This window comes from Mustela erminea, chromosome 7, assembly GCF_009829155.1.
Source record: "Mustela erminea isolate mMusErm1 chromosome 7, mMusErm1.Pri, whole genome shotgun sequence".
Taxonomy (NCBI): domain Eukaryota; kingdom Metazoa; phylum Chordata; class Mammalia; order Carnivora; family Mustelidae; genus Mustela; species Mustela erminea.
Genome location: NC_045620.1, coordinates 134,783,362 through 134,806,853, shown reverse-complemented (window position 1 = coordinate 134,806,853; position 23,492 = coordinate 134,783,362). Strand labels below are relative to the sequence as shown.

Sequence of the window (23,492 nt, the reverse complement as noted above, 5' to 3'; positions counted from 1 at the left end):
TCCTCTCTCCCTGGTTTGTGGGTAGGAAAGTTTTCAAGGCCTGGTATCAACAGGAGAAAGAGGAAGTAACATGTAGCAGCACGATGCTTGAACCAGGTCTACTCTCTTTAAGAGGGTACAGTCCTGACTGCAGATGTCTGAGGAGAATGAATGTTCTGTTTTGCCTCACTTTGTCCTTGTGTTTGTTTGCTTAGGTATTTGAATAGCCTGGCATTTTCTTGGAGTGTTTTGTTTTGTTTTGCCAAGTTATATATCCCGGGTCACGTGTGCAGGTTAACTGTACGTTCCCTGGCTCCCCAGTCCCGTATATCTTACCTGGGGGCCCCGTCGGTGTGCATTCAGGTGGCTTGTCTCCTGGTCTCGCCTCGGTGGCCTTTGCTGGGGTGGGTCATTGGGCTCTTTTACTGGAATATCAAGGAATTGATTGTTTGGGTCTTTTAAAAATTAGCTTATGGTGCCTTGCAGTAAAAAGTGTGAGATCTAGCCGTATGTGTGTTTTTAATCTCTCCGAAGCAAACGGCCAGTCTTAGTTCTTCAGAATGAAGCCCTTTATCCACAGCGGCGCCCCTACACTAGTGAGGACGAAGCCTGGAAGTCTTTCCTGGAGAACCCTCTCACCGCGGCAACCAAGGCGATGATGAGCATCAATGGAGACGAAGACAGTGCGGCCGCCCTGGGCTTGCTCTATGACTATTACAAGGTAGATGTGCCTCCTCTTTCAAAAACCTAACAACCGTCCGAGATGCACTTGATTCAACAGCATATAAAACAGTAATTTGCTGGTAGAATGTAAAGCAAGTTGCTTCTCTAGTGACTATAAATAGTTTAATGAGTGCTTTGACTTACTGTGGTTCAAAGCCGAAAACCTACGATCAAAAATCAAAGGGTTGTTTTTAAAATGGGTGAAGTAGCCAGCTGCTCTAGCTCGATCTGGAGGGTGAAGCTACTATAAAAGAAGATGGGAGATGTGTCTTACTGAGACTGAACGTCTTACCCAAGGGACTTCGTGGTGCCCAGAAGAGTAGACAGTGGTTCCTTTCCCTGCACTCTAACCTTTATTCTGATGTGATCAGAATGATTTCCTCGCCTTACGTGATATCACAGAGCCTTTGATTTGACTGAAGGATTCATGAAGGAAAGCTGTTCTTCTAGTCTTGGACTTTCTACTTCTAAGATCAGAATATGTTCTGTTTCTATTTCAATAGATTAGTCTTAAATATAACCTCTTCTGTGCTTGGAGTTTTGTGTGATGTTCCTATCTGAAGATCTGTGTCCTTGTCACTGGTCACCACTTACTGGTTTCCTCTGTCACGCTAAGCATGTTACTGCCATGTGTGTTATTTCTGATCTCTCCAGAAAGCCTGAAAAATATGCAGTGTGACCGCTGTTTTGCAAATAGGAAAAAATTAAGTTCTCAGGTCACACAACTAGCATGTGTTGCAGGATTTGAGGCCTGGTCTGGATTACGCTAAAGTCATCCTCTTCGGCATGCCGTGCTGTCTCCCATGGAATGTCCTTTGCTTGCTAGACTTGTTGGCGTTCTTTCTGCTCGATAGTAGTATGTGGTGATGGCTCTATGTCACAGTTGATTTTTGTCATATTTTTGTTTTTAAAACTTCCAGACATAGAGAAAACTTCAATTTAATCAGATGATTAACTCTCAGATAATTTCACCTGGATTCACTAGTTGCTTATGGTTTGTTACATTCTGGCATCGTATTCTTTCCTGAATATAAGAAATGCAGAGGGCCGGGGTGCCTGGGTCGCTCAGTCGGTTAAGCAGCTGCCTTCAGCTCAAGTCATGATCCCAGGGTCTTGGGATCCAACTTCCTGTGGGGCCCCGTGCTTGGCGGGAATCTGTTTCTCCCTCTCCCTCTGCCTGCAACTCCCCGTGCTTGTGCTCTCTCTCTCTTTCCTTGTGTGTCTTTCTGTGTGTGTGTGTGTTAAGACGTGTGTGTGTGTGTTAAGTAAATAAATAAACTCTTTAAAAAAATGCAGAGGGAAAAAAACAAAGAAGATGGCTGGATCATGATTGCCAAATTAGGGTGGGACGTAAACAAATGATTTCATTATTTTCTGGTCTGAGGCCGCGTATCCAGCTTGTTGTGATTGAGAGACTGGGGTAAGTTTTGTTTTTTTTCCTTTAAATATGAAGTGAAACTTGTGTAGTAACTAATGACGCTAGGCGATCTCTTTGCCTGGGAAGGAGAGCCGAAGAATTCCTTCGAAGTGGAACTTACGATAAATCTCTTCTTCTCAAGTCCTGTTTTCTTGACTCAGTGTAAAAATCACAAGTTCCTAAGTTTGAAGTACATCTTTTTAACTGAAACTTTTTGAAAATGGGAGAAAACAAACAAGTTCAGTGCCAGAAAGACTGATGTAATGATTCTGATTGCAGGGGTTGTATGTGTATGTATTTTAAGTAAAGGGTCCTAAAAGTATTTTACATCTTAGGAGGAGATCAGTCATTATGTCTGTCCATTAGGGGTGACAGTCTTAGTACTAATATGTCAGGTTTCTTATGACAGGTGTAGCATTCTTTTCTTTTTTAAATGAACTGATTTGTTTCAGTTCTTTGGATATAACCATCTGTCTTTTTTACACAATAACTGTTTGAGTACACTCCACTCCCAGTGTAGAGCCTGACCTGGGGCTTGAACTCACAACGCTGAGATCAAGACCTGAGCTGAGATCAAGAGTCAGATGCTTAACGGACTCAGCCACCCAGGCACCCTCTTTGATGAAGATTTAAATAACTTCAGTGAAGATTTAAAAACACATTTGTTAACACATGAAATAATTTATTTTGTGTTTAAAGGTAAATATATCCATAGGTTCGCATTGGAAACAGTTTCAAACATTTAGCAGTTTTGGAGCACATGTTTGGAATTACTCTTCAGCGGGTTGATGTCTAGGGTACACGTGTATAATGTTAGCCTGTTTTCATCTCCTGCGTAAAGAAGAACAGAATTAAGAAAAGCATAGAACAAACTGAGTTCAGTTTGTCCTCTGGGTACCAGATAATGTGAATCCCAGCGTATTTGAAGAAATTTATCATTTGAGGCCAGCACTTGGATCTTGGAAATGAACTGTTAGCATGGCTGAGTCTTTCGATTGTGCATTTGATCTGAAAGGAAGAGTAACAGAAGGGCGAGAACACTGGGAGGCCGGTTGTGTTTTCAGTAGCTGCTTTATTCCGTAGCGTAGATAAATGGTAAAAACAAGCCAGAGGTATTTTTTTTAAGAGATGAAATCCAGGGGCGCCTGGGTGGCTCAGTAATTAAGTGGCTGCCTTCAGCTCAGGTCATGATCTCAGGGTCCTGGGATCGAGCCCCGCATCGGGCTCCCTGCTCAGTGGGAAGCCTGCTTCTCCCTCTCCCACTCCTCCTGCTTGTGTTCCCTCTCTCGCTGGGTCTCTCTCTCTCTTTGTCAAATAAATAAATAAAATCTTTAAAAAAAAAAAAAAAAAGAGATGAAATCCAAACTCAATGACAGAGTGAATTCAGGATGCCCTGGGTTAATTTGGCAATGAAGGAATCGTCAGTTTTTACATGTTAACCTCGTGACAAGATGTGTAAGCTCTTGAGGGCAGACACGGTCTCACTCGTCGCGGATCCCCACAGCCGGGCATCTGGCGGGCAATCAAGTAGACTTATCAGTGGTTGACTTAGCAGCCTCTGAAAAGAGGCTGCATCTGTATTTCACTAAGTGAGAACTCAATTGTGTCTTGTTTGTTAATATCTAAGGTTCCAAGAGAGAGGAGGTCATCGACAGCAAAGCCAGATGTCGAGCCCCCAGAGCCAGATCACAGCAAAAGGTAATGTCTCATAGAAAGCGTGAAATGGTACTGTATTGTATTTTCACGGGTTTCTGCCAAAAATAAAGTGGGGGTTCAAATGGAAAAGATTTAGTGGAAGAGATGGGTGGTAATTATGATTCTGTTCTGAGACGTTGCCAGTTTCTTTAGACAATACTTGCCTTTTCTGCATGCTTGCTTTGCCTGTGGAGGGATGTTTTTAGTGATGATGTAAGCGAACTGTTCCCTTATTTGTCTGAGTTTCTCTTAAGAAGGGTGTGGCATTTAATGCAAACGTGGGGGTCCTTTAAAAAAGATTATGTACCAATGATCTTGAATAGTGGCCTGAGTAAAACTTAATGAAGCAGCTATATTCCAGACTCCTGTTGAAGTTATTTTAGGTTATTTAGGTTAAAACTTTCAGAGCATTAAGGCTTGACTTTATAGCCGTGAAAACTAATTTGCACACAACTTGTAAATTTCCCTGTGCTCTATTAGTAGAAGAAATAAATATATATATTTATTTATTTGTATTATTTATTTATTTGTCTATTTATTTAGAAAGCGCGAGAAGGGTGGGGCAGAGGGAGAGAGAATCATAAGCAGACTCCACACCTAGCCTGGAGCCCAACAAGGGCTCAATCTCATAATCCTGAGATCATAACCTGAATTGAAATCAAGAGTCAGACGCGTCACTGACTAAGCCTCGTAAGGCTCCCCGGAAGTAAAATATCTTTAAAGAAAGTATGATCACTCAGAATCCCACTGTCTCTATGATTTCTTTATTTACTGTTTGGGTATGTGCGCACATTCTATGTGGTTGTAGTTTAATAGGTTGTGTTCTACTTTCCATAAGTGTTTTCCATGTTGCTAATTTAATCTTGAGAATTACCCTTTGGAGAAGATCTTAAGGTTTTTTTGTTTGTTTGTTTGTTTTTACTGTTAATTTTTATTATGGCTCTTTTCAAATAACAAAAGTAGAGAAATAATATAAGCCTATATATGCATGATTACTAGCTTCAGCAGTTACTAACATAATGCTTCCTGTTTGATCTGCTCTTCCCTTTTCTCCAACTTGTAAATTCATTGTTTATTTAATTTTGGTATAGTTTTTTTTTAATTAAAGATTTTATTTATTTATTTGACAGAGAGAGATCACAAGTAGGCATAGAGGCAGGCAGAGAGAGAGAGAGGAGGAAGCAGGCTCCCTGCTGAGCAGAGTGCCCGATGCGGGACTCGATCCCAGGACCCAGAGATCATGACCTGAGCCGAAGGCAGCGGCTTAACCCACTGAGCCACCCAGGTGCCCCAATTTTGGTATAGTTTTTAAGCAAAACTTAGTTATCCTGACATTAAGGCTCTATAATTTTTTTTTTTTAAACTGCTACAAAGCCTTGACAAACCACTTTCTAGATAGCTTTTTCCTTTTTTTTTTCTTTCATTAGGAAATTCTTGGGAGTGAATTTATGGTTCAAGTTTTGAACATTTTATTGATCTGAAATGTCCAGAACTGCCAAGTTGCTTTTTTTCTTAAACATATCAGCATATATTGTTTGAGGGGGCTTTGGACAATTCACTAACTTCACCCTGGACTAAAAGTCATCTTCTGTTGCCCAGGATATTTATTAAACCAAAAGTAATTTTATGCAAGTATAGCAACCTGTACAATGTAACCATTGGTTTTCTTTTGGTGTAGAGAAAGCCAGATAAGTGTAGGTCCTAGGAAACGTGGTGGCCAAGTGAGATAACTGTTCATACTTCTCAAGCCTTTGTGCGCCAGGCATCATCATACACATTTCAGTGCCTTGTCTCATTTTATCCTTGTCACAACCTTGTGAGAACAGAAAGATAGATAGCATTACTACCCTCACCTTATAGACAAGCACGTACTTACTAAGAGATGAGATAGCGTCCCACTGGTCACAGAATTTGAACCAGGGAGGAATGACTCTAGAGTCTGTGCTTGAAGCACCGTACTGCTCTAGCCGGTTACGTTTGTTGCTTCGGGCTTCGAGTGAAATATGACACTGTATTAGGGTTCTTGCAAATACAGCATAGTGGAGGAGAGCTCTGAGTTCTCTAGATTTCAAGTGAAATTTTACTTGATGCTTTTGGATTTTATGACTGATTAACCATGAAATCTTTTTTTCTTGCTCTAGTAATGGGTTTTCATTGCCATTTTCTATTTATTTGGTTTCTCCCAAACGTATTATTATTATTATTACTATTACTATTATTACTATTACAAAGGACCCAATGGCCCATTCCCATTAGGAAAATAAAAATTGTCAAAGAACTATATCAGCATTAAGTTTGAAAACAGAGTTTTCTTTTCTTTTCTTAAAGAAACAGCATACCAAATGTGACTGAGCAGTCCCTCATTTCTGCTGGAGAAAACAGAGTGCAAGTACTGAAAAATGTGCCATTTAACATTGTCCTTCCCCATGGCAACCAACTGGGCATTGATAAGAGAGGCCATCTAACAGCTCCTGATACAACAGTCACTGTCTCCATAGCAACAATGCCTACCCACTCCATCAAGACAGAAACCCAGCCCCATGGCTTTGCTGTGGGAATCTCTCCGGCAGTATATCATCCTGAGCCTGCTGAGCGGGTGGTGGTTTTTGACCGGAACCTTAATGCTGACCAGTTCAGCTCTGGTGCTCAACCTCCAAATGCTCAAAGGAGAACTCCAGACTCTACCTTCTCAGAGACCTTCAAGGAAGGCGTTCAGGAGGTACAGGAAATGCAAGCATCTTCCTAAGACGTTTGTGTGTTTGTCTAAGTATTGGGTTCCACCTCTTCCTTGTTATGTAAGCTTGAAACTCAGCCTGAAATGAATGGATTAGGAACAAAAGACTTTATTTTTTACGAGAAAAGGCCAATGGGTATAATTTGTAAACTAAACCTACAAAACCAGAAATCATTATCAAGGGCACATGGCTAATCTTACCAGCATTTGAGTTAACAATTATGATTTCAGCTAAGTGATTTTGTCGGAGAAAGAAAAGCCCATATGTAATCTTCCATCAACAACAGATATCTCCACAGAAATCTGTTTTCAGCTTTTGCCCTAGACCAGAACAAGATTCTTGTAATTGGTCTCAATATAAAATGATTTCTCATGGATTTTCTGGGTCTCTCTTGCTTGGTAGTAGAGTCAGGGAGGCAGTAGATGTTGGTGAGGCATGCGTTGTGTGAAATTTACAGATTAACTCCAAACACTTTCAGGGTTTTGTGGTGATGAACCACAAAAAAGTTGGGGAGTAAGGATGTTTAAAGCCATATTTAATGTCTCATGGGGAAAAGGAATATCCCTTTGCTTAGGGCACTAGGAGTAGAATCGTAGCCTTATCTGAGAACAGTGCCTCAGTCCGTCCATTGGTGGTACAGACCTGATAGGGTAGCTTCACTTGCTGTGATGAGCCCTGAAAGTCATGAGATCTTGGTTGCAGATTCTAGAGTTTGAACAGAATTGAGATGTGTGGGGAAGTTGGGAACAGGGGATAAGGCAGCACTCTGGGGGAGTACCTGCGTGGATTGTCTCCATGTAATTGAGTGCATATGAAATGGCTGTTTTTCCTTCAGAATTTTTTTGTAGAGTTAAAGTTTTTATTTTCAAATGAATGTCGAATGAGTAATGTGTAGCCGTGAGCCACATACTTGTGTGCTGTAGCACGTGTCGGTCTTTAGTGAGCCTGATAACCAGTTAAATAGTCGTGGCTTATCACATTCGTATTTCAGGTTTTCTTCCCCTCGGATCTCAGCCTGCGGATGCCTGGCATGAATTCAGAGGACTATGTTTTTGACAGTGTTTCTGGGTAATAGTTGTCTTTTAATTTGATTTTTAACTTTCAGCTCTTATGACTTTTTGTGTTAATCTGATGTTGGAAAATCAGAGGTGGCTTTGGTGGTTTATCTTTGCTAGAGGGACGTTCGCTTTAGTGCACTTAATTTTGAACTCTGTACTGTGTTTCATGTTTCCTTAATTCTTGGTGTTGGTGCTTTTTCTTTCCTTCGGTTTCTTTATGTGATGGTGGTAGAATGGGGTCTAGAAGAAGAGACGAGGGGACTCAACTGGATCCCTGCGCGCCCTTCCGTTTCCAAGAACATATAATTCTGTGAGAATTCAGAAATAACATCAAGTGGATAAAGGCTTTTATTTTGTATTAGCCTCACTTGTGGTGAAATAAATGAAGTCAGCTTTTTTCTGACCTGACAACCTCTTCTTTTAAAACCTCAAAATTGTACTTCATGCCAGCAATATGAGTATCTTCCAAGTTAATTATGAAAATGTACGAACACCTTCGGATGTTTTTTAAGGCATTTAGGATTTCATTTTATAATTTAGTCTTACGCATCTTTTGTATGTTGTGCTTTGAAGTAAAACCAGGTTTTTTTGTTTTTGTTTTTTTAAGTCTAGGATTTGATGGGAATTGAGACTTCCCTTAAAGACCTGCCTTAAGGTACAGGAGTCACAAACTCAGATACCTGTAGGATCTAAGATAGGGGTCAGCAGACCTTTTCTGTAAAGGATCAGATAGTACATACTGAAGCTTTGTGAGCCTTACAGGCTCTGTTGCAACTGCCCAGCTCGCTACTGTGGCACAGAAGCAGCTGTAGACTACGCGCGAAGAAGGGTGCGGTTGTATTCCAATAAAACTTTATTTACAAAAATAGGTGTAATTCTCGAGCTCTGGTCTAGGAAGGTTATTAACTCAAGGGAGATATATACATGTTACTTTAAGGTGATAGTGACTGTAGAGAATTGTGCAGTGCCCATCACAAAACATTGAAATTCCAAGCAAAAACCTCAAAAAGAGTGCTGTGCAGACCAAATCAAATTTAATCAGAGACCTACCGGGCCACCTGTTTGCAGCCCTTGCTGGGTAAATACCAAATTGGAAGCATGTCTTGTGAGATTTCCTTCCAAAGTCCTTTTCAGCTGCTAGTATCTTTAATACCCTTAGCTTCTAAACTTCTAATTTTTAACCTTTTCACTTCATAGAATTTCTAGTAGGCATTTTGTAGCCCTGCATATGAGAGATTTGAGAATATCTGTGTTGCTTTAGCTTATATTTATTGTGCCAGAAGTAGCACATGCTGTTTATAATATGACACAGTCAGTTGGATGTTTCCTGGTAGTTGGCTATTTGCATACATCCACACTGAAGCATTTCAGAGATCGCGCTGACCTATAAAGAGAGTTTCTGAAAGAGTGGATTAGAGAGCTGTGGCTTTTTTTTGTTCTTTAGGAACAACTTTGAATATACCCTAGAAGCCTCAAAATCACTGCGACAGAAGCCAGGAGATAGCACCATGACCTACCTGAACAAAGGGCAGTTCTACCCCGTCACCTTGAAGGAGGCGAGCGGCAGCGAGGGGATCCACCGGCCCATCAGCAAAGTCCGGGTACGTTCTGCGCTTGGCTCTGTTCTCCAGGAAAGCTCGTCAGAGCGCTCATTTAGATCTAAAGGAAGATCTAAAATGGCAGTTTACAGCCTTAACTGTAAAATAGAACACTAAGTAAGATTTCCAGAAGATACTCACCCTTTAGCATCTTTATATCATAATCCATTCTCTTTCATAGAGTGTGATCATGGTGGTTTTTGCAGAAGACAAAAGCAGAGAAGATCAGTTAAGGCACTGGAAATACTGGCACTCACGGCAGCACACGGCCAAACAAAGGTGCATTGACATAGGTGAGGAGCTGTGGAGCCTGCTTTAACTCCCAGAGGTGTAAGCGTCCAGTTTTCTAATTCCAGTTATTTTTGGCAGCGATCGGCTTCCTGCCGAAAGCATTTGAATCTTTATGCCAGCTACTGATCTGTTCCAAACCCTGTTCTCGGCCTCCTGGAATCAGTGTTCTTCACTTACTTCCTTCATAAGGACGTGTGGCCTGTGCAGTGCTGGCTCTCCAGATGACTCTGGACCAGAAGCTCTAGAGCTGGCTCATGTAAGAGGGCCCTGCTCTTTGGTCTGCAAAGTTTTTGAGGTGGAATGTCTTCTTTAAGAGATACTGGTTATTTGTAGATGATGGTGAAGTAGAGAAAAAACCCTAAATAAACAAGCAGAAGCAAATACTGCTGGCGGGCACTTACCTAAGCTATCTCCCCTGGCTACCTGATGAGCTGTACTGCTAGGTTCTTCTGTCTTCCAAGAGACCCAGGGATATAGCCGCTGGGCTGTGGCGGCAGATCTGGGCAGAACCGCGTTTAATGCAGGGGCTTCATGAGAAGGGCTCTTCTTGCCATGTAGAAATTTTGGTACAGAACTGTCATCTGTGTCACAAGATGGCTCTTAATCTCAGTGTTACTTCTTTTGTCTTCATGTTCTCTTTTCAAAAAAATTTAAAAGAGCTAAGTTCTCATCTTGGTTCTCTGAGCTAGTTTTGTGACCTTGGGACAATTATGTAAACTTTTAGTCCTAAATATCTTAATTTTGACATAATGGGGAAAAATTAAATAGGTCTAAGCTTACCTGTATTTTGAAAATCTTGTGATTCTTATTTTCATCTTTTTGAACCTTTTTCAATCCAACAATATGTTCATACAAGTTTTTCAGAGGCAATAATATGGAAAACGTTGGAACCAGAAATCACGATTTCCCTTTCTTTTTTATCACTCATGTAGCTGACTATAAAGAAAGCTTCAACACCATCAGTAATATTGAGGAGATTGCATATAATGCCATTTCCTTCACTTGGGACATTAACGATGAAGCAAAGGTAGGTAACCGAGTCCCGGGGCTCCTCCACTTCCAGCTTTGGGAGGGAAAGTGGGAGGAGCTTAATGATTTGGCAACTGATTTTTTTTTTTTAATGGTTTTGCATGTTTTATTCTTTCGCTAAGTAATAGCGAGAATGAACTCGGTAAGAGGATAGGTGAGAGCCATTAAGTCATGAGGTGTGTGAAAATGAGACAAGACTTTGGGAGAAGAAACCGCTGTTGTCTCATCAGCTATGCCCTTTCTTCTAACCTAGCAGAGTCAGCTGGATTCTTGACTTTCTCTCGTAAGTGCAGCTTCTTCCAGAGGTTACAAAACTGTCCTTGTCCCTCTCTTTCCTCCAAAAAGGACAGTCTTTGTGGACCTCTTTCTGCACGTGTGGTGCAGTGCGTGAGCCTGCAGAGTGGCGGGGGGCGGGGGAGTCAGGGCACCTGACGCCCCATTCCCTGTGCTCCTTTTCCTTATTTGCAGAGAAGCATTAATACCTCCCTCCTCCCTCCTGCGGGCCCGGGATGTGGATTATTGAAACAATTGCCCAGGAAGCTGTTGGAATTTCTTCAGAAAGTCTCTTAAATACAAGTTCTCGTTAGCAGTACTTTCCTGCCATTACTTTCACATTCAGCTAGAGTAAGGGTCTTCTCTCTGCACTTTTCCTCATGAAGAGTTGCCTCCAATTCACGTGATCATTTGGATCATTCTAGTTGGAGTGTTTGGTCCTTGCCAGAAAAATTCAGCATGTCCTTGAGTCATTTCTGCCCTTCCCACAGCATTCTTTTAGTATAATCCCTCTTTCGTGGAATTACAGGGGTTTCGTAGGTAATTTTTCCTTTGGGTTACTTAAAAACTCGGGAGCTCAGGCCTCACAGGGGAGACACGTCCGTGGGCGGTTGGCACGGAGCTGACGCTGGGTACTGTCGCAGACTTGCCGTGTGCGTTGCACTGCCCTTCGTCAGGGGCCAGGTGCAAAGCCACGACCACCTACCTGTCCTCTACCTTGAGAATTTCTTCTCTTATTTATTCAATAGGAAGCTTAGCAATGACAGATAAGACAGCATTAGGTATTAATTATTGCATAACTTCATTTTTTACTGCCTACGGTTGCTTTAAAAAAAAAATCCTATGATTGGATTCTTGTGAACCGTGTGAACTTTGTGGCATCGTCCTTTCTTCCTGGGGGCGTCCTGTCTAAGGCAAAAGTGTGTCTTCAGTGGAGGACATGGTGGGTAGGGTCTGCCAGTGTGAGGAAGTGGGGGTTACTATGGTCGCATGAGGGGCTTCTTGGCGACCCCCTTGGTCCTACACAGGTGTCCTCAGGGTGCGTCGTCCACAGTCTGGCGCTCGAGTAACCCGGGAATTCGCTATAGAAGAGTTGTTAGGAAGAAAAGGAAACTTCATTTTATGTAATTGTTGCTACAGTTACTTTGAAATTAAATCCCAAGCAGCCTATAAGAACAGTTGGCCCTGTGCCCTCCGAGAGCTTCTGTTCTTAAAGCAAAATAGAGATAGACTTCCTGTTTGCCATTAGGGACTAATTGAGAAATTGTGGAGGTGGTGATCGGGAACGCTTAAGTCTTGAATCCACTTTTCGGATTTACCCATAACCTTGGGTTTCGTCCCTTAGTTCACTAGCTCGGTTTTCTCCCCTTTCTCCCCCCAGGAAAATAAAAAGGCTGTGGTGGCCAACTCTCTTTCTCATTGGCACGTCATCAAGGTTAATAAGCACTTGTCAGAGTGCCTGGGGATCTGGGTGGAAAGGCCCAGCATGTGGGCGGGGTGCTCCGGTTGTCTGACGTGTCCCTCTTCGGGGGGTAAGGAAAGCCCAGGTGACGGGTCAGGATAATGGCTGCTTTCATTCTGGCGGCCTTCAGCATGTTTGTAGTAAAGAGAAGTGTTGTGGGGTGTCTTAAGCAGACTTAGTAGCTGCTTGTTCATGGATGGAGGTAAATTCAGTTTTCATTTCCCCTTCCAGACCCCCAACACTGACTTGGTTTTTAAGCCTTTGCCTGCTACCGGAAAGAGTTTGTGCCATTTCTTAATGAGGCTGTTGCCTTTTGATGCTGGTATCAGGCATCAGCTTCAAGCATGTGTTGGAATTCAGTGTCCAGATTCTTGGCTTTCCCTGGCCAAGTGGATGTTTTCTGTTTTTACACTTAAAGTAATTGATGCCCCAGGGCAGCTAGAGTGAAAGAGTATGCGTGCAGAATCTTGTATAGATTTTTTTGATTTTTGATTCTTTTTCAAAAGTATCCACTTTTGTTGCCCACTTTTCTTATTCTCATTTAGAATACGTTTGTTGTTCATTCTCTCCCATAAACGTAAGAGGTGATGTGTGCCATTCCCCTGCTCCCCAACACACTTTAGAAACAAATCTAATATCCCCTTCTGGCCATGCCAGGATGAGTAAAACCAGAATTCTGGCCCTGTGTTGACATCTGAGTTTTCCCGTAGCTTCTGCAGCTCGCTCTGGGGGTGACTGTATTTTGAGGACATAGGAATCCCGAACACCATGGCTTATGTTCCAGGTTGGAAAGAACGCTGCCCAAGCTGGACTCATCGTATCCACTCCCGTCATATTGTCACGTACTTGTGTTATCACGCACCTGCTGTTCCTGTAGGAACTCGAAGACATTATGGAGGCTGTAAAAAAAAATGACGAGTTTTCAAAATGGCAAGGAGGAGGAAGTGACTCTGAAAAGCTGAGGTAGCTTAGGAATAGCCCCCCAGGTGGCCCTCACCTCTCCGCCGTGCAGACCTGTTTTAGCTTGTTTTTCTGTCTTCCACACAAAGTTAGATTTGTCTGGGTAGCCAGGCTTCTTTTAAAGAGGCAGAAATCTCTGGACAAGTGCAGGTTCATCAGACACTCGTCTTCCCCCGTGGAATACCTTTACGATCAGATTTCTTCCCTCCAGATGTACAGCTGATCGCAGGTAATTTTGGCAGGAAGAAGCCTCCGCCTTTGAAACCTTAAAAGTGGAGCTCTGGTGAGGGGCTGCAGTTGAGAATCCGGGAGTTCTGAGGGGTCACGTGGGAGAGGGCAGGGAAGCGAGAAGGGCGCATGAGGAAGGTCGGGGAAGGTGTGCGCCTTCTTGGGCTGGATAGAGATCTTGGCCAGAGCCTGCTGTGCACATCCCCCACCCCGGGGATTCGTGACGCAGCGAAGAGCTACCGTCCGCCAGGACCAAGGCGCTGTGCTCAGTCCAGGCTGTGACCCTGGTATCGTCATTCAGGTACGTTGGCAGTCCCATGGGCTTTTGTGGGAGAGTTTGAGATCCTAAATATAACATCACAGAAAGGGTGTTTACACCACTTTGCAGATGAACTTTGGAGACACTGCTAATTTATAAATTGGGACTGGCTGTCCTTTTCCAGTGACAGTATTTCCAGAACCCAATGGTTAATTCTGGATAGGCTGCACATCTTGGCCTGGAGTTTTATTTCTTGCTGGAATTATAAATGAAGGGTTTACAACAGTGTTGAGATTTGGTTTGTGATAGGAAGTAAGGACCTCTCAAAGCCTGAAGATCTAGAATAAATAAAGGAAACAGAAGTTAGGGAGAGAGAATTAACTTCCTTGAATGCCTGTTTAATGCTAGGCACTGTGCTAAGGGCCCTTTTCTGTGTTTACATGTAACGAGGTAGTGCTACCTGCTCAGTACCCAGAAAAAAGCACTTAGTCCCCTAGATGAGTACATGTTTGCTACGTGGTCATCACGGTGAGGCTGTCCGAGGATGCAAGAATCTAGACCTTGAAATGGACAGAAGGCGTTTTGGACAGGGGGGAGTATTTAAAAGTCTAGTTGGCTCCCACCTGGCTCAGTCAGTGGAGCCTACGACTCTTATATAGGGTGGAGAGTTCAAGCCCCAGTGTTGGGTTGTAGAGATCACATTAAAAAAATAAAATCTTTAAAAGTGCGATAATTCTTGTTAATAGAGTAGCTTTATGGCTTCACTGTATAAGTTCCCTTAGTAGAAAAGCATTTTGCTAACAGGAAATAATTTACGTTGATTGTTGGTAAGTGATGTTTAACTACAGAGAAATAGAAATTATAGCTGTGTTGGAATCAGGTGGAAACTGGGCCAGCCAGCTTTGAGGGAGCCCCTGGACTCAGGGGACCGCTAACAGGAAGGGATCTCTGTTGATGGACTGGGAACACACTGAGTTATAATTGCCTAGACAGTTTGGCAGCAGGAAAAGCGCTACGGTCCAAAGCCAAGGTCGGGTTTTCTTTGATCACCTATATGTAGCTGTGACGCCCATGAATATTAAGCAGATCTTTCTATTTTTAAAGATTTTCTTTATAGAGAGTGCACCTGCACGCCTGTGTGGGTGTGCCTGCGTGTGAGGGGGGGGAGGGGAGAGGAGGGGGAGAGAATCCAAAACAGGCTCCGTCCTGAGCACAGAGCCAGAGGTAGGCTGGATCTCACGACCTTGAGGTCATGACCTGAGCCAGAATCAAGAGTCAGACTCTTAACTGACTGAGCCACCCAGGTGTCCCAAATTTTAAGCAAACCCTTTAAAAATGTAGTGGACCCCAGGGATACAAAACATGTAACAGATTTGTTCCAATAGTGACTTGTACATTTTTTTAAATTAATTTTTAAATTTTTTAATAAATGTATAATGTATTTTTATCCCGAGGGGTTCAGGTCTGTGAATCACCAGGTTTACACACTTCACAGCACTCACCATAGCACATACCCTCCCCAGTGTCCATAACCCTACCCCCCTCTCCAGACCCCCCGACCCCCGTGACTTGTACATTTTTACACCAGAAGCTGTGTTGCGGTGCAGCCACCGTTCCCATGTTTAATTTTTTAAACTATCAGCAGCAAAGCACTTACTGCCAGACAGACATGCACAGAGCTCCTGCTAGAGGAAGCTAGATGTGGAGTCTGGCTGTTTCATTGTCTGTGCATTCATGGCTTAAAGCAGCCTGGCCTGCTTCCTGGGGTGCTCCTGTGGGCCCCGCTGGCTTTCTGAATGAATCTTCGGGTGACCTTCAGAAGCAGCGCTCCATTTCACGCTGCGACTGGATTTCTCGCATGTGGATGGAACGTCTTCTCCTTGGTGGCCTGATCTTATCTGTGGGGGTGACAAAACGTTTTGTCTCTTCATGGTCGGTGAGAAGCGAAGGGGGGGTAGGCAGTCAGAGATGGGCAAAACCAGAGCGTTCCATTCTCTAGAGGAAAAAACCCATCAATGAGAGCACTTTGTGCTTTTAATTACGACCTATCCACTCTAAGAAGGAACAACCAAGCCATTCTGAAGGGTTGGGTTGTCACTCAGAGCCAAGCGTTCTATGTATCTTGGAGAGGCTCGTGTTGCAAAAGAAAGAGGATTAAAATAGAATGCGCTGCCTGACTGGGGTGCTGAGCAGGGGCCCGTGTTTGGATGCGGAGCTGGTATCTCGCTGGTATCTGCTTTGGTCTTCTTGTCTCTGCAGAGAGTGCGCAGTTCCTGGTGAGGGATTATGGAGGCGCGCAGAGTTCATTCTGTCAGAGGGTGTAGCCGATCTGGTAACTTGAACTTAAGACTTTTTGTAGGTTCTTGTGGGATGCGGGTTTATGAGTTTAATAACAGTTTGTTGTTTTGTCTAAGCATAATATTTGGAATTCATTGTGAGAGTAATTTTTAATTTGTTTGGACTGAGCATATCGCACGCATTTATAGGGATTCCATTCCGGTGAAGCATCAATTAAGTGCTCTATTAAAGCGAGGTGTTGCCGTGTTTGGTGGCATTAAGCAGGGACAGGTTCGGTTTGTTTCACAACTTTAAATTCCCAGCGTGAATGGGAGGGAGGAGGGAGAAGTGAGTCAGATATTTTACTTGCAATTGCAATTAAACGCAGGCAGGTGATTTCAAACAAAAGTGTATCCTCCCTGGCCTGAATAGAAGTCGGGAAGCATTGCTACTTTTAAAACAAAGGATAAGAGACTTCTAAGGTCTCAGCAAATGCAAGGCTGACGCCATCGAATGGGATTATCCCTGAGTTCTCGGCTGGGTGGGGGGCCAGCACAAGGGGAGCAGGAGGCCCTCTGTACAGCCTTCCAGATTGGCACGCACTTGACTCCTGGTGTTTCCTTCCATGCGGTTTGAAAGTACATATTTATCAGAGTAAAAAATAAACTTTTTTCATGACAGAAACACAGTCCCATTCCTTTATAGATAATGAACAGTCTGCAGAATTTGAGTTTGACCAGTTTGGGAAATGACAAGAAGTTGTTCTTGAGGGGAGGTTGGGGAAAGAATGCCTCCAGTTGACCAACACGGAGTAAATTCTTAGCAATTGGAACGTTGGCTTTGAAGAAATCGATCTGGGGCAGACTGGAGAAAGGTCTGTCTTTGGAATTTGTTACCATTCTTTTCGCTGGACTCTGGCTTGGAAGTGTTTCATGTAGTATCCTCTGGCATCTAAGCGAGAGTTCGTCCAGACAGAGGATAACATGCACTGACTCCTGGTGGACATTCAGAGCGCCGGGGAACAAGAGGGCACACTCACTGCAGCACACGCCTGAGGGCAGGAGCCTGGCGCCTCACGCTCCTCATTGGACAAGGGAGACACTTTGGCAGCTGAAGAAAGCTTTGGTTTGGTGGTGAAACCTGTATCTTGTGAAACGGGTTTGAAGCATCCCGTGTACTTAGCCGCCATTTGTGCTGTCACTTGAATTTGTTTTTCTTTTTGGTCAAATTTTGCCCCTTCCACCACCCTGCCACTGTCAAGAAACACTGAGCTCCTCTCCGGAACTTTCTTCTTTGACAGCTTGTCACCTCAACCCTCCTTCTCCAGGTCCTTCCTGGAAATTCCATCTAAAGTGGTTTTATAAATCTGTCCTTTCCACTGGTTTTGCTCCGTGTAAGCCGAATCGGAGAGCTGTCTGGCCTGAGCGAGTAGTAGCGGCTGGATTTACCTGAGCAGCAGCGGCCTTGGGGTCAGGTTCCTTTCACAGGGCAGATCTTCGTGCAAGACTCCAAATCCTTTAGTAAATATAAGTGAACTCTCTACATTAATTACTCATTTGGGGACTTTTTTCTTTAGCTTTTTTCAAAATGGAAAATATCTTATAATTAGGAATTTTGACTGGAAGTCTGCTTGCCTGCCAAATCTGCCCTCATGGCCCATGTCCCATTCTGAACCTAGAGATGCTGAAATGTGGTCTGTGTTTGCCTTGTGTCACACCTGCATCCAGTTCGCATATTTCACAACGGACATCCTACTTATCTGGGACAGCAGGTGCCAAATCACTGTATCTGCCAACTGTCCTTAAGTTCACCAGGTCCTGCTTAAAGGCGAGGCCACAGGGAAGTCAGTACGTGGGTACCTCCAGCATGTCTCTGTGTGTCTCTCTTCTCAACGCCTTCTCTGTCTCTGTCTCTCTCTTTTTCTTCTCCTTTTCTCTTTCTGTGTCTGTGACTTTTGCCCTGGCCGTCTAAAGTCTGTGCAGAAACCGGAACTGCCGTGTGGGCGGCGTGGGAAGGCAGAACTGAGGCCACAGAAGTGGGGAGGACTTAGGAGAGCCTTGTTTTTTCTTCAGGGAGATACCCTGCATAGAGGTGAGAAGATACTAGGTTAGTGCCCTGCTCTTCCCAGATCCTTCTCCTCCGTACTCTCAGCCCTCCAACTCTTGTTCTTAGCTCCTGATGGCCGTTCGATGGCCTGAGAAATAGCACAAACCCCAGTGGCGCATTTGGAAGCTTCTAGTTCAGGCTGTGATCATTCTGTAGGAGGGTGTTTGGAATTACCTCACACCATCAGAGTAGTGGGGGAAGTATGGCTTTTCTAGGACTGTCCAATGAGTCAGTAGCAGAACTGGATACTTGTTCTGGGTTTGTGACTCAGTCTTTGATGCCTTCTTGGGCTTGGTTAACGAGGCCAGCACACACAGAGTAAGTAGGAGCTACGGGGATGAGACAGAACTAAGATAATCAGGGTTTGTTTGGTTTTGTTTGCTTGGTTTTGGTTGGGGAGGAGGAATGTTGATTAGGATTAGGTGTCTTCTGTGTAATACTCAATAAATGTTCCTGTCGACTTAGACTGCAGCCAAGAACTGGGTCTTGATTTCTTGGTTGGTGCTGGTTCCCACTTGCTCTGGCCCCAGTTGGCGTTTATCACTTCACATCAACGTGTTGAAGAAAGGGTGATTTTATTCCCGTTAATTAGTGCTTTGGATTTAGGGTGAGAATAAACTTTGTTTTTGACTTCCTGTTGCAATTTCATATGTCAGGAGGTTTCTAACTAAGAAGAGCTTCTTTGAGATGTTTTTGAGTGATCTTTCTGACTGATATGAAAGAGAGTTCAATTAGAATTTGTTCCAAAGTGTCTGCTTTCAATTAGTAGGTCATTTACATTCTAGGAATAAAAATTATAAACTTTATATCTGTATCTGACTAAGCTGAATTTTAATACTAGGTTGGGTGAAAATGATAAAGATTCCCAGAGGCCTGGGAGTGTATCCAGGAGAGCTGCGGTGTCTTGAAGGGCACCACATCATCAGCTAAATCTCGTGACTTATGTGAAATCAAATAGGAACTTTGATTCGAAGGATAGGCACCTTTCATTTCATGCCTCATGATCAGAAAACAACCTCTGCTCACAGCCATTTGGGAATCACTTTTTCCTGGGACAATTTTTCCATGAGGTCCTCTCCAGCTCTCTGTGCTTCCCCGTGGCGGTGTGGTTTCTGGAATGCCTAGTCTGGAGCCAAGGATGCGGGTCCTGGCTTCGCCTTTGCCTTCTACTTCCTGTGTGCCTTCTACGGTTTTTATGTCTTCAGAGCCAGGGCCTCAGGCACAACTGAACAGTCTCTCCAGACTTCAAATGTGTGGAGTGGCCGGAGTCTGGACGGTCTGCTGCTCATGCTGAAGGTCATGTTTGTTGGGTATACAACAAATATGGAAGTCCGTTTTTGGAATATAAACACATTTCTCAGCTATCAGTTTTTTGAAGCATCTTCCATGGATAAATCAGCCTACTTTGCTTTTTTCTTTTCTTCTGTCTGACAGATCTTTTCTCTTTTCTTGCTTATGTTGACCAGACAGTTGAAACTATCTGTGCGCCGTAGCAACACATGGCAGGTATATAATAGTGACGTAGATAGCCAGGTATGCTCTCGGCTCCAAACGCAACACTTTTCCAAAAGTCTGCTGCGCATACTCTGGTTTGCAAAAGCAAAATACCATTCTTCCTTGAAGGATTGTTTCATTTCAGTCATTACTGACCGATTTAAATTAATTCTAACATCCTTCCAGGAAATTCTATGCAACGTAATTAATCTGTTGCTAATATGTGGGAGAACTGGCCTAAGAACTCATGTTGCGAAGGGTTGACCTTCTTAACTGTACACTCACTCCTTCAGCGGATTCTTCATTGTACTTCTCTGTGCAAGCACTGTGAGGGCCAAAAGAAGTGACTCAAGCATAATGCCTGTCCTCAGAAGCGATGATACTCTTTCTGTGATGCACAGGTCATCAGTGAGGTTAGAAAAACTTCGAAGTCCGGGGAGACGAGTGCTTTCAGCCAAGGGGATCCACAGAAGGCTTTACGGAAGAGGATGCGCCTGCTGGGGTTCTTTGAAAGCCTGGACCTACAGAATACTTCTGCAGAGTCTGTTTGATTGGATCCTTGTTCTCTTTCCTTATTTTTAGCTCCCTCACAGATTATATGTTGTGAATTTAAGTGGAAAAGAGGCAACTGGACTAGTTTAGTTTATGGAGCTGCTTTGACATACCGAGGACCAGACATTGTGTAGTGACGAAAGCAACAGTTGGGACGCTACCATGCCTGTTAGTGTGGCGTGAAGCCACAAGGGAAGGGCCAGCTTGTTTATTTATCAAATGCAAAATTGGTAGATAACCTGCAGTTTCTGTAGTAGATGGTCATTGTGGAGAAGAGCTTCAAGTGTAAAAAGTGTACAATCACCTCATGGCTCATTGTGTGGTTTTATCTCTGCTCTAGAACTTACCTACTCTCTCTCTCTCTCTCTCTCTCTCTGTGTACATATATATGTAATTATCTATATAGATACAGGTATGTATGTTAGTGAGCCTCGAAATGCCATAATCTTTTTCAAATTAATTGAAGGGATGTGTGTGTGTCCGTAGAGTTGATTTAATTACCCATTCGACAGATATTTATTTCATGTCCAGTATGTGTAAAAGGTTTCTTGGCATTCTGCTCTCTACCAAGATGATCTAGGTGTACAAGTCTACGTGGAGGAAAGTTGTGAACATAAATAACCTGTGAACTTGGGCAACAGGTTATATGACCTCTAAGCCTCAGTTTCCTCATCAGTGAAATGGGGTCAGAATAGTACCGATTTCATAGGTTGTTTCGAGGGCCAGAGTCAGGCGCGCTGTAAGAATGCAGTAAGTATAGCTCAAACATCCTGGTGGTGTGTAGTTTTAGTTGACTGGGGTTTAGGAATTGGGGGTCATTCATTTAGTGAACACATGGTTCTTCTTGCCCAGGCACTGCCAGGGTGCTTTGGGAATGTAAAGATGAGTAAGACATGGCCCAGTTCTCAGAAAACTCAGAATTTAGTGGAAGAGATTTCCACTGCAGTAAGACGTTGATAGAAGTTAACACATAGGAATAGAGCTTCCCTTAGAATGGGAGGACTGGGGAAAGGTTCCTCGAGATGAAACTGTTGACAAAAAGATAGCCAAACGTTCAGACCCCGGAATGGGCCAATAGCCTTGGCAAGTTGGCCTGTAGAACGGAGACTCCTGGACCTTGATTAGAGGTTGGAAGTGAGCAGCGGTGAGGGTGTGGGGGGTGTTGGGCCCTGGCGTGCCCTAGTAAGGACCTTGGACTCTACCCTATAAATGAGTTTGTCTCAGAACATTAGGGTCTTGTGGGCCAAGTATATTGAGGTTGGAATTTCTGTGAGATTTTTAATATTGTGTTTTCAATTTGGTGGTAAGACTTGTTAAAATCACAAGTGTTTTGAAGTGAAGTCCATTGCTGCCAGGACGTCTCAGTGCAAGTGTTTGTGCTTGGGTATCAGGTTTGGTCCAGATAAAGGCCAAAGGAGTTCTTGGGGTGCCCGGTGATCAAACATTTTACAGCTGTTTGAATAGAGTAATATTTTCCAAACTAGGATCTAGGTTATATTTTTAGGGGTTAAGGAACGTTTCTCTCTCATTTTTGTTTATTTACAGATTTTACTCATTTCTTTAGAGAGAATATACATGAGGGGGAGGGCAGAGGGAGAGAGAAAATCTCAAGCAGGCTCTGCACTGAGCAGAGAGGCCAGAATCAAGAGTTGGACACTTAACTGACTGAGCCACCCAGGCATCCCCATTTTTTGTCTTTTAAAAAGGATACGTAGGGGCGCCTAGGTAGCTTAGTCAGTTAAGCATCTGCCTTCGGCTCAGGCCATGATCCTGGGGTCCTGGGATCAGGTCCTGCATCAGGCGCCTTGCTCAGCGGGGAGTCTGCTTCTCCCTCTCCTGCTCCTCCTCCACTCTCTCACTCACTCTCTGAAATACATCTTTAAAAAATAAATAAATAAAAAGGATACATATATTATTCACATTTGAGAAATACTGAACTAGGGAATAAGAAGCATGGCTGGAAAGGTAGATTGGGGTCACATAGAGCATCTTGAACGCTGAGGAACTGAGTCACTATTACATAGACGGGGAGCTCTAAAAAACTGTAGTAAGAATAAAGGATTAAGATTTGGGGGCAGCTGGGTGGCTCATCTTTAAGCATTTGCCTTCAGCTCAAGTCATGATCCCGAGGTCCCGGAACTGAGTCCCACATCAGGGTCCGTGCTCAGCGGGAAGCCTGCTTCTCCCTCCCCACCCCACCTGCTGGTGTTCCCTCTCTCACCGTGTCTCTGTCTGCCAAATAAATAAATAAATAAAATCTTAAAAAAAAAAAAAAAAAAGGATTAAGATTTGTAGCGATACTGTATTTGGTGATTGCCTAATGTCAGTGAAGCAATCTCTCTTTCATTTCATTACCTGATTTGTAGCCATTTTATTGTTCAAAGGGTCCTTTGCTAGAGGTTGGGAGAAAGAAAGGTTAATTTGTGTGAATTGATATTAGCTCTTTTTTTTTTTATCAAGTGTTTTTATTTGGGGGGGGCACCCTTGTACGTATTTAAAGTTTTGTAAGGATTTGAAAGTCAAGATTTGGAGATACTGTGTAGCCTTTTTGCATTCGCATGATTTTTCCATCATTACTGGCATGTAATTCAGGACCATTTTGTAGTAGGCATTGGAAGAAATGCAAAAAATGTGCCAATCCCTTGAAAACACTTTAAAAATGGGGAACCATCTCTGCCATCTTAGGCGTCGAGCACTTAGAATTACTGTGTGACGGAGTGACAGAAGTGTTGGGGTCAGGTGGCGCGTTCAGGGCCCGAGTTGATTCCTTTTCGTGTACGAGGCGATGAGGGGATAGGGAATGCGGCTCTTTACCCCACACTGAAGCTCAGAGTCTGGTCGCAGGGGAGGGGAGGTGGGCAGCTTGGTCCAACCTGCTCAGTAGTAAAGTGGGGCTGAAATTCTATTGGGGGCCTTCGGGAACACGCTCCCCTGCAGCTCCATCGACTGGTACTGATAAAGATCACCGAAGTGGGAACATTTCTGTACAGGATGTGTGAGACTGGGACGGGAGTTCGGAGCTGGGTTCGGACGTCCCGGATCGTTTGGATTCCTTCCTTCCGAGGGAAGAGAACCACTGAAGGTGTCCGTGGTTTCCCTGGCCTTTTCATCTTCCCGGCCATCGGGGTGGTGTCGTGTGGATGAGTTCCTGGGACCTCTCATGGACTCTGATGAGCCTGACACTTCGTTACTGGTTTCGTATAAAAATTGGATCTCTTAAGAAAATTTTGTCGGAGCTGTTAAAACTGAGCTGTTATACTGATCCTGGGATTTGGTTCCTGCTTATATCTGCTTTCTTAGCAAATCTGCAGGTTGATATTTTGAAATTTTTTATTCTACTCATTAAATAAATTAAA

At 43.6% G+C, this 23,492-nt stretch overlaps 1 protein-coding gene across 5 annotated transcripts in view; it reads left to right on the top strand.

Moving 5' to 3' along the window:
• GRHL1 (grainyhead like transcription factor 1) overlaps nucleotides 1-23,492 on the top strand; it is a 52,892-nt gene that overhangs the window by 3,624 nt on the left and 25,776 nt on the right. For all 5 annotated transcript variants that reach the window (XM_032353345.1, XM_032353343.1, XM_032353342.1 and 2 more), the window contains exons 2-8: nucleotides 514-700; nucleotides 3,747-3,817; nucleotides 6,143-6,533; nucleotides 7,541-7,617; nucleotides 9,052-9,208; nucleotides 9,387-9,498; nucleotides 10,429-10,523. In XM_032353345.1, coding sequence (XP_032209236.1) covers nucleotides 635-700; nucleotides 3,747-3,817; nucleotides 6,143-6,533; nucleotides 7,541-7,617; nucleotides 9,052-9,208; nucleotides 9,387-9,498; nucleotides 10,429-10,523 — 969 coding nt within the window. In that variant the 5' untranslated portion in view covers nucleotides 514-634. The remainder of the gene's footprint in view (nucleotides 1-513; nucleotides 701-3,746; nucleotides 3,818-6,142; nucleotides 6,534-7,540; nucleotides 7,618-9,051; nucleotides 9,209-9,386; nucleotides 9,499-10,428; nucleotides 10,524-23,492) is intronic.